The sequence below is a fragment of the Capsicum annuum genome, chromosome 3, assembly GCF_002878395.1.
Source record: "Capsicum annuum cultivar UCD-10X-F1 chromosome 3, UCD10Xv1.1, whole genome shotgun sequence".
Lineage (NCBI taxonomy): Eukaryota > Viridiplantae > Streptophyta > Magnoliopsida > Solanales > Solanaceae > Capsicum > Capsicum annuum.
This window is the reverse complement of record NC_061113.1, coordinates 150,128,913-150,140,540: the sequence shown is the minus strand read 5'-3', so window position 1 is coordinate 150,140,540 and position 11,628 is coordinate 150,128,913. Positions and strand designations below refer to the sequence as shown.

The 11,628-nt window shown below is 36.0% G+C and overlaps 1 protein-coding gene across 1 annotated transcript; it reads left to right on the top strand.

Moving 5' to 3' along the window:
* Positions 1-878: 878 nt before the first annotated feature.
* Positions 879-6,479, top strand: LOC107863491. Its single transcript, XM_016709423.2, has 2 exons — positions 879-1,122; positions 5,453-6,479. The coding sequence occupies exons 1-2, from the start codon at positions 1,081-1,083 to the stop codon at positions 6,170-6,172; spliced, it is 762 nt and encodes a 253-aa protein (XP_016564909.1). The 5' UTR covers positions 879-1,080; the 3' UTR covers positions 6,173-6,479.
* Positions 6,480-11,628: the final 5,149 nt, after the last annotated feature.

Here is an 11,628-nt window from a genome sequence, read left to right as displayed (position 1 = left end):
GGCAATTTGTTGGAACAAAAAGTTGAGTTATTGAGAGAAGAGAAGAGGAAACGTTCTCAGAGATATTTTTGGAAAACTGATGGGACATAATTGTCATATATTTTTATTACACATTAATTAGAATTGGGGTTGATTTGTAATTTTAAAAAATTAATAAATTTTGAAAATATTGATTTGGTCCCAAATATCTTGATTAAGTTTTTAAGGGGGATTTTGACCCTACCCTTTGGTCAGTATCACCAATACTCAAAAAGAAACTTAAAAGACTCTTTTTGTTCAATTTTTTCAACATTCTAAGTAGTCGTTTGGCCATGAAAACTAAAAAATTTTGAAGTTGAAGTTAGAATTGGAGTTGAAGTTGGAGTTGGAGTCGTTTTGACTAGGTCTTTTTGGTAATATTTTTTAGACCTTTGAAAAGACTTTTTAAAATATAATTTTATACCTTAATTTTTAAAAACTATCAAAATCACCCAACTTAACTAATTTACCTACAAGATACAATAATGTGACAGAAGATAATAATGTTGCCTTTGTTGTTGGTGTTGTATAAAGAGTCACAAGAATGAGCGGATTAAGTTTCCATTGTATTATGAGGAAATTTTGAGGAAAAGGAAAAAAATAAAGTTGTCTTCAATTTTAAGGTTTTTTATCTATGAAAATAAGAAGTGAGCAATGTGGTGATTAGACATTTAACTCCAGTTGTTGATAAAATTAATAGAGTATTTTTTAAATAAAAATAAAATTATTTATAATAAATGAAGTTGAAATTGAAATTAAAAAAAATAAAAATAAGTAAAATTTATTTTTATTTTTTCAAAAATAATTTAAAATTAAAATTAAAATTTTTATAGCCAAACATATTAATTTTGACTAAAAGTGTAAACAACTTTTATTGGAGGATAATTACGGCTCTCTATCAGCACCGTTCATTTTGGAAACTGAAGGCAAAGCAGAAAACTGCTCTCAATTTTATTCTTCATATCTCCTGCGCTTCAGTTTAAACAAAGTTTACATTGCAAGATTTCATGGTTGGGCTGTAAAACTATATTTGAGCATCCACACGCAATAAAGAGGAAGTCCATGGCTGCTTCTTTGAATTCTCTCCTGGGCTTTCCCTCAATTGTATGTATTGCATCTCCTTCCAGTTCTCTTTCTTTTTTCGCTGAAAATTTATCTGTTCATACTTCTAACGATTCTCTTTCATGATCACCTTCTAAATTCATTGCTTTAAATGGAATATTACTTGCTTGGCTATTTTTGGGTTTGATAGACACTTGCTGGTCGTTTGGTTGGGAAAGAGTTATCCAGGAACAATTAATCCCTAGTTAGTCCACCATTTATATGGAATAACTTATCCCATACTATGGAGATAACTTATCTCATCACTATTGTGTAAATGTTGGGATAAATAATTGCGGTACTAACTAGTGCCTCCCACTAAAATGGGATAAAATAGTCCTCATTTTATCGTGGGACTATTTATCTCTTATACCTCACACTAAACGACCCTTTAGTGTTAATTGTGGTTATTTGATAGTAAATTAATCTTGTGATTAGATAGCATGGAGGGAGTGGAAGCAAGAATTTATTTTCCTTAACGTGTAAATAATAGATTAGGATCAATCAGATATTGTCATGTTTCGATAGGAAAAAGGGCAGCTCAGTGCACTAAGCTCCTGTTATGACAGGATTCAGGGAAGGGCCGGATCACAAGGAGGGTATATTGTATGTAGCCGTACCTATGATTCTATACTTCTTAAATAGAAATTATGGTTAGCTTGGTTGTGTAATGGGCTAGTCTTGTTATCTAGGTGATATTTGCAGTTACAGATCATAGAAGTTTGTATCTATGTATAAGAAGTCAATAAAGAAGGAAGTCGTCAAGCGATAGATGTAGTCACAACTTCTAATAAGTACATGGCATGGAGGATATGGTCGAGCTAGTAATAGGAATAAAGAAGGAAAGAAATTCTAGAGTTTGCTATAACTAAGACATAGGACCCATTTGACCATAGACTTCCCAATTAGGTTTTAGTGTTTGGTCATACAATCTATCATTGTTTGGTAAATAATCGAAATTCCCAAATACTAGAAAATTCTAGTATTTGGGCCATATTCCAATTTTTGTGAACTTTTAAAACTAAAATATGTTTCCCAAATACTATGGACAAACACATGGTGGAATTTCACAAATCTTCACCCAAAAATGACTTGCCAAAAATATTTGGGAATCTATGGCCAAGCGCTAGCATAATATAACACAACAACAACAACATACCTAGTGAATTCCCACAAAGTGGGGTCTGGGAAGGGTAAAGGGTACACAGTCCATACCATTACCTCAGATGAAGTAAAGAGGTTGTTTCCGCTAGACTCCTGGATCAGGACAGAAAGGTATAAAGAGAAGTAATAAAAACAAAAAACAAGATGGAATAACACACCAATATAGAATAACAGAAACAAGACACCCACAACAGAGAACTACAAACTATCTATTTGAAATAAACATCACCAAAACACCACGAACAAGAAACTACAAGGCTCACGCAAAGCACCACTACTAATGGCACGGCTACAAACAAAGCATCCCTTCCTAAAAGCAAGGGCACATTCCTACCTGCTAACTCTCTACCCTAACTTGCGTCCTTCACACTTTCCTATCTAGGGTCATGTCCTCAGTAAACTGTAACTGTTCCATGTCATGTCTAATCACCTCCCTCTATTACTTCTTCGGTCTACCTCTACCTCGCCTGAAACCATTCATAGCCAACCTCTCACACCTCTATACTGGGGCATCTATGCACCTCCTCATCACATGCCCAAACCATCTCAACCTCACTTCTCACATCTTATACTCCACGGAAGCTGCTCCTACCTTCTATCTAATAGTCTCATTCTTAACCCTATCCCTCCTAGTAGGACCGCATATCCAACATAACATCCTCATCTCCTTCACATTCAACTTTTGAATGTGGGAGTTCTTCACTGACCAACACTTCACTACATACAACATTGTTGGCCGGACTGCCACACTATATAACATTTACATTTAAAGACTGCAAGGTTACATCAGGAGATGCCTTATAACCCAAAATTTTTTGTTTCGGTTCTGAATGTAAAGCGAAAATAGATAACAATTGCAAGCAACTGAGAATTAGGTGGGAACTACTAAAGAACACAAATCAAATAGCATTTAGGGACAAGTTATTAAACTCTTGGGAGCAGAGCAGATGCTCAGCAGAAGGAAATGACAACTTACATTAAGAAAGTACTAGGTGAAGTTACATATATGTCGAAAGGCCTAATTTCTCGACCACAAGAATCATGGTGGTGGAATGAGGAGGTACTAGAGCTGTTAAAGTAAAAAGAGAGTGGTATAGGAAGTTACTAAAGTAGAAGATGGAGAAACTTTGAAAAACATAAGAGAGCTAAGAGTGAAAATAATAGGATGTTAGAATAGCCTAAAGTATAGTCTTAGGTGAATCTCTTACCAAAAGTTAGGAATGTGAGAAGGAGAAACAGAAATTATAAACTAATACAATTGAGAGAAAAGAGAGCTAAAGACTTAGGTCAACTTAATTTTATTAAAAACAATTGTCAGTAAGTTTTGACATGAAATAGGGAAGTCAAAGAGAGATTGAGAGGCTATTTTGATCGATTGCTTTACTCAAATCACGAGGATTACTTTAAAGATTGGTACATCTGGTCTAAGAGAGGAGCCTTGCTACACTCTTCGAATTTGATTTGCAGAATTGGTAACATGCTATGAATATGAAGATTAGCAAACTTGTGGTCCATATGGTATCTTATATAGGTTAGGGAATGCTTAGGATAGCCAGCATTAATATGGTTTATCAAGCTATTCTTAGTTATATTAGTAGCTGAAAGATGCCAGATAAATGGAAATGAAGTACCTTGTTTCAATATATGAGAACAGCTGATCTATTTAAATATGTATAAACTGTCTGGTATTAACTCAATGAGTCATAGCACGAATCATTGTGAAGAAGTGAGAGAAAATAGGCTTATGGGCATTATAAAAGTCAGAGAAAACCATTTTGGATTTATGCCTTTTAAATTAAAGGCGGAGGCTGTATCTTTGTTCAGAAAATAAAGAAAGTTTACAATGAAAGAATGAATTTTCTCCTTGTTCTATTCATTGAGGTACAACTTATGATAAAATGTCTAGAGAAGCTCTTTCATGGGTGCTAAAGAATAAATGAATTCCCATCATATACATAAATTTCATAAAGGATATATCAGAGAAGCCATTACAATAGAACAAGGGGATGAGATATATAGGAGTTCTCTATTTCTGTGGTTTTTACAACAGGAACTGCTCTAGTCTATTACCTTTTCTTTACCCTAGTTTGTGGATTCTCTGGCTCATTATATACAATATGGTGTCATAGTGTATGCTATTTGTAGACAAATGTTGTGTTGGTGACACTAGTGGAGAAAAACTTGAACTTTAGAGAAGAAACACAGAGAGAAAATTTTAATATAAGATAAATTGTATGCAATACAAGTTTAGCCAATGTCAGAAGAATGAGGTTCAGATGATAGCAGATTACATTGTGGCGCGTAAACGCAAATATTTCTAATATCTTAGTCGGTCTTTGAGGAGAATAATATGATGGATCAATATATACCATAAAATTAAATAGGCTGGCTGAAGTGGAGGGTTTGAGCAAGAGTTTTGTGCGATTGGAGGACTGTACTAAAGTAAAAGGCTAGTTTCATATAATTGTGGAACCAACAATATTATATCAGACTGATTTTGGGCCCTCAGGCCCAATATATCCACTAGTTAGGTATCATAGAAAATATAGAGGCTAGGAGATGTGAGATCAAACGAGATTGAAAATTATTAATCGGATAGTTTGTGCAAGTACAACATATGGAGAACAAAGAAGAAGAGAAAGTTGTTTGAGATGGATTGATCGTGTTTTATGTAGACCTCTAATGCACTGGTAAGTTAATGGCTCCATGATAGTTGTGTTAAAATGTGGCCAGGTAAATCTAAAATGACCTGAAGGAAATTTTCTTCAATTAAATGTAATTTCTAGAATCAATGTAAGCTTAGGAAATTGCAGGATAAATAATAGCGAAATGTCCATAAAGGCAATACTAACTAGCTGGGGTTAAGAGAAATGTTATTGACATACTTACATTAGGTCAAATTATTTGACACGAGTCTCTAGTTTTTTGTTAGAGGTTATATGACAGTTGTGGGGGATGTAAATGAGATTTTGGGAATCCCAAACTATAGTTTAATTTGTCCTATCCCGAGGAAAAAGGGACCGGAATAAATATGGATTATTCATATAGAAACCGCAAGTAGTTTGTGATTAAGGGTTGCCATTTTTATCTAGGTGGGGAGTTATGCTCACAGTTCTTGATTTATGCATTTGGTTTATCACCGTGTTTATTTGTTTCTTCTCAACAAAAGCTGCAGGCAAATTACTGTAATCTCTCTAGGAGTGCCTCACTGCAGAATGCTCCACACTATCCATCTTCCTTTCAGATGCTGGGGTTAAAAAGATGTGTGCCAGTCACTAGACAGAATTTATTTCTTTTAGTTGCTAAAAGTGATCGTCTTGAAAGGGGAGTTAGTTATACGGACTCTGTAAATGCTGAAGGCTCATACTCTGAAGCTATTACACCAACTGTGACTACATCATCCTTTGAATCTTCAAAAACAGAGGTTGAAGTGCAGCCCAGTGGTCAAACTGAGTCGGCAGCGCAAGAAGCTAAAGTTTCAAATGGATCTGCAACTTCTGCAAACTTGCAACAGGAAGCAGCTTCTTCCAGTCCAAAGCCAACTTTGAAGAGATCTCCATTGACAGCAAGAGAGAAACTTAGGGCAGCCCGGGTTCTCAGCCGGTACAATGAATCAAAGGCCTCCTCTAAACCTCAGCTGGGTAGCAAACTTATTGAGGCCTTACGAGAAAGTGAGAAGGGGAAAAAGAGACCTGGACTTCCAGAGGCGCCTACAAATTTGTTCGATGATAGCAAAAGAGGGATGCCAAAACCAGGATGGACTTTTGAGTTTCCAGGAGGATTTGATGTCTTCCTTCTTGTATTTTCATTTGTATTCATCAGCACAGTTATGTTTGCTACAACATACATTGTGTGGAAGGTTGGTGCTATCCATTTCAACGAGTATTGAGGTAGATGGTTATGTATAGCTGGTTTCCTTGGTTTTTGGGACATGGTACTGGGATACCCCATCCACAAGCACCCGAGATGAGCAGAGCTTTGTGTAGAATATGTGCTTTATTTTCATGGCTAAGAATTGTACTTTTCGCTCCAGTCTAAGGTTCTTTTGAATCTAAAGATCCCAGGTGGGTAGGGATGGCCGCGTGCAGTTGAATACAAAAGTGTAGTCTTCAACACTATTTTATGGAACTGTCTTGTTGCCTTATATTTGGTTTATGATTTTTGATTGATGAAGTTAAATGTACAGTAAATTTGCATACTGGGATTTCATGTTCTTGTACTGTGTTCCAACGAGTATCTGCACATTCATGATAATTTTCAACCATCTTTACGGCTGTATTAACATTTTACATAAGAGAATAAGGATCCTTATATCAACTAAAGGCGCTCATCATATTGAATCGATCTTTAAATAGAGTTAGGTATATTTTCCTATAAAACTCCCCTTCCCGTTCTCAAATGCATGAATAAAAATCATTTTTTTCGCTTTGGTATTGTAGTTTCTATTCGTAACAATCTGTGTTTCACTTCGATTTGGAATAATTCGAATGTGTGCACACCATTTTCCTATTTATTGAGCTGCCAAAATTTCCCTGCATGCGCATCCAATTTGTGTTTGATCCTGTTTGAGCCACCTACTGTTGGAGCTGTTGTGCTTCAGTATCTTTACAGATTTTGTATTATCTTACACCACATTCCCCGTGACACTGACAGTGCTGTAAACTACAGGATAATTGAACACATATAGATGTGATGGGACCAAGATAAGAGAAGGGAAAACAAGTAAACAAAATTGCAAATCGCAGCAGTAGTTGAAGTACCTACCACAAATTTGGAGGAAAAGTATAAGAAGGGAATTCCGAAAACCACACATTCTAAAAATAAATATAAGGTCACGGGAAGGGGATATGGTAGCTTGCTTGTCTTATCAATCCTTTAAACCCTCTTTATGGTTGATGTTACAAATGGCAATGAGTTATTCCGACCCTATACCATAGACTTATGGATGATCATCAACGAAGCTCTTTTGTCCTCTTGTGCAAGGACATTTTTATTCGAACTTTTTATTAAAAGAGTTTGACTATAGAAAAATATCTAATCTGCTTATTCTTAATCATGTCTAATTCCCCAAATCCATCAAGAAACTGTTCGATTCTAACAATTTAATGAATTACTGATCCAGTTGCTGAAAATCTCGGCCAATTTCTATGTCCAAAAAAGGTCTTCTGCTGGGAATCTCACTTTTAGCCAACCAATCTGTCTGACAATCTTGGGAATTAATCTTTGACATTGAGGTTTATACTTAATCCATTAATGTCAAATTAATCATGACATTTTGATTTTAAACTTATCCAATAATGACAAATTAATCCTGACATTCTGATTTTACACTTATCCAGTGATATTTTGCTTTATACTTGTTCATCATTAATAGAAATCCATTAGTCTAATCTCGTGGCGTATCAAGTCAGATCAGATGCATCTGGAATCATTACTTCTAGCTCGAACTCTATTTTTAAATTTTAGATTCGCCATTACCTAATTCTGTTTATTTGCTTTACACAATCAATTCCAAATTAGCTGGACGTGAACCAGCAAATTGATACAAGAAAACAAGGAACTACACGAAACACACACCAAAATCAGTCCACAAGTTCAAGAACCGAGGACTCTCTTGGTGACCACTCTCGGATTCAACAAATACACCAAGAATGAGATAACAAAGGTCTGTTTTCACACTAAACCATCCAACAAATCAAACTAAGTTAACAATACAAAATGATGAACAAGATAACAACAACAATGTGAAACAACAACAACCAAACGGTTCAGGATTACAAGACACAAACGGTTACAAGATTACAATAAACAAAAAGATAGATAGTTAGATAAGTGAAGGTATAATCTTAAGAACCCAAGAATTTGGTGGACTCATGGACCCTTAACACTACATACAACAAACACCTAACTCCTATATTGACACAAGAGGGACTTTACCTCCTCTAAACACCAACGTTTCCAAGCTTGAATGCAACACAAGTGAAATCCACACTTGTGAATTACCATAGTTATAAGATTCGGCCATAGGGGTCTTTCTCACAAGAGAGAAATGTTCTAAGTGTTTACAACTTTCAATATTCAACAAAAACTAACTACTAAAAACCCTAAAGGGTTCTATTTATAGTATATTACAAAAGTAAGGTGAAATGACCAAAAAGACCCTTTAATGAATGACTTTAAGTAGGCGCCCTTGGAGTCTTTTGCACTTCATTTACATACACCAAGTCTCGGGTTCAACATACGCCCTCATAAGTCCATCTACGTGATCGTACTTGTATCATCTTCCCCTTTTTGAAAAGGATTCGACCTCGAATCCGTACCTTGCAAATAAAAAAAAGACAAATAAGCACACATCCCCATGACATGAGGATTAGGGTTAGCAAAATAAACACATCAACATGTCATTCCGAGGGGGAACAAATTTGAAGTATATCCACGGGTCCTTTGTATTAAACATGGAAAGACTAGTACAAATGTTACAAAGAAAGTGGCTCGGATAAACATCAAAACCAAATGAGCCTAAGCCGAGAATAATCTTTTCCCATTCTAAGTTGGCACCGAGATCAAATAGTAGTCGTAACCAAGGTCTTAGGTCTCAGCTACTCCTACATTCCCCTATGGTGTCGTCCTCAAAATTAAGCATACCCTCTATATCACTATGGAAAATATCATGAGAACAAAGAGGGTAGAGAAAGGTGTCACACAAGTCAACTCCAACTAGGGTGTCCTCATGTAAGTACTTACTAATTTCTTATTCATCGTCATTAGTATGTTCAACATAGGAAACACACGAAGGAGTAGATAACATTTCTAAGCATGCAACGCTTTCTCTTTCAAGAGAGTAGTCCCTACATAGACATAAACTATCATGCGCAACAAAGAGATTACACTCAAGAAATAAAAAACAAAGGTCGAGACTACTCCTACCATACTCTAAGATGGTACCAGGGTCAAATGGTAGAAGTAGCCATGGGCATGGGTTTCGATAGCCATGGGCGTGGGTTTCGATCATACTCCATTTCAAATAGGTAACCCGCGCTTAGATTCACACCATCACTAGAAGCCAAGGGGTTACGACCAAAACCATTTTCACAAGTACAATTACAATTTGAGTTTCCTATACTTTCAAACAAATCAAGGTCATCTTTACCCGATTGATCATTTTGCACACTCTCACTAGTTGTTGGTAACCCATATACCAACGTAGACGCACCTTGGTTTTCACAAGGGTCCACTAGTGCGTGAGTACTCTTGTCAATTGGTAATGGAACCTTGTTCAAGTTATAAGGGCTAGCACTAGATGGACATAAATCATTCTTACATGAGGAATCAATTTCGTCATCTAAGGGATCAACTAGTGCTTGCGTACTTACAACAAGAGTTTGGTCCTCACATGACCTAACATCACCAAGAGTATCACCATAGGGAGACTCAAACACCTCTATTCTAGGTAAATCTGCAACTACATCCAATTGGCCACTACTAGACACATCACAATATTTTAAGCTTATAGGAGTGTAGGGGATAGAGTTTTTACCTCATAGCTCACACGAGCTACGACCTTCCTCTTGACGTATGTCTGGGCATCCCACTTGCTCCCTTTGACGCACCATATGATCCAACCTTTCATTTGCTGTAGCTAGGTCTCGAGACATAGTGTCAAGGTAGGCCAAAATGACATTGGTGGCGTTGTTGTCCATGGGTTGAGAGGTTGAAGCCATGGGTTCCCTTGTAATTGTACCTAAAAAGGGAAAAGAACAAGCCTACAAATCAAAACAAAAGTTAGTTCGAAACAACCTTACCACACTCTCACACACTTGATCGTCTCACACTTGGTTTCACAAGTTTTGCAAGACGGCTTATAGTTTGTGATGAGTAGAGGGGTGAGTCTACTCTTTTATTGGAATGGATTCTTTGTTTGACGACTCAAGGAAGTAATGTTTGAACTTGAACCAAGAAATTCTACGATTAAAAAAAAAAGCACAAAATAACGCTAACACGAAGAAACGTACTCAAAAACTAATTTACAATTTAGTAGAGGAGTACTAGCTTGTCAATTAGTTATTAGAGTCAACAATGAAACTAGGAATCAATAATAAGAAACTAACAATCCAAGTTTGAGCTCAAATTAACATGGGAACAGTAAATGGATAACTTGTTACCCTCGAGTTGACTGCGGGTTCAACAAATTTTAATTATCAATTTGATGATTTGGTCACTTCTCAATTTGGAATGGATGAAATTGGTTTTGGAGGGAAAGTGTAAGTCTTAGAACCTTTTTCAATTTCAATCTTCAAAAGGTGTGACTTGACTTGTACTATTCCCTCAAAATAAGGCCCTTGAAATAGGGAAAGTGGTTAAAAAAGTTGTGATCAAGTCAAGAGTGATATGAGCTAGTCCTATCACCAACAAGTCTTCCAACTTTGTCTTTCACCTTTTTAGATCTATTAGGTACTTTAAGTTGGTCAAGATATGGGAGTGGATGAAGAACAACAAGAACATCATAGTAATTTTTTTTCAAAAACACACCTAATGTTTCAACCAAAACCACAACAACAAGTCCATAACACACGACCACTTCAAGTTCACAACAACAATGTAAATGTTTTAAGCTCAAACTTTAGATCTAGACACTTGTAGTATTGGTGATAAAGAAACCAACACTAGAAACACTCGAAATAAGAAAAAGACTACTAGATCTAGACAACACAATTCGGCCAAGACAACAACAATAAGATCTTCAAGTTCTCGGCCAAGAACACTAAACACAAGGACACTTCTTTTTCTTTTTTGTTTTTAATTTTCTAACAAGCAAGCCCAAGATTGATTTTGTAGGAACAAGATCAATCGATGTTCTGTATCAAATAATACAAGAAAAACAAGGAACTACACGAAACATACACCAAAATCAGCCCACAAGTTCAAGAACCGAGGACTCTCTTGGTGACGACTCACAGATTCAACAAATACACCAAGAAATAAGATAACAAATGTGTGTTTTCACACCAAATCATCAAACAAACCAAATTAAGTTAACAATATAAGATGATGAACAAGATAAAAACAACAATGTGAAGCAACAACAACCAAACGTCTTAGGATTACAAGACACAAATGGTTACAAGATTAAACATAAGCAAAAGCATAGATAGTTAGACAAATGAGGGTATAATCTTAAGAACCCAAGAATTTGGTGGACTCTTGGACCCTTAAGACTACACACAACAAACACCTAACTCCTACGTTGACACAAAAGGGACTTTACCTCCTCTAAACACCAACGTTTCTAAGCTTGAATGCAATACAAGTGAAATCCACACTTATGAATTGCCCTAGTTACAAGAT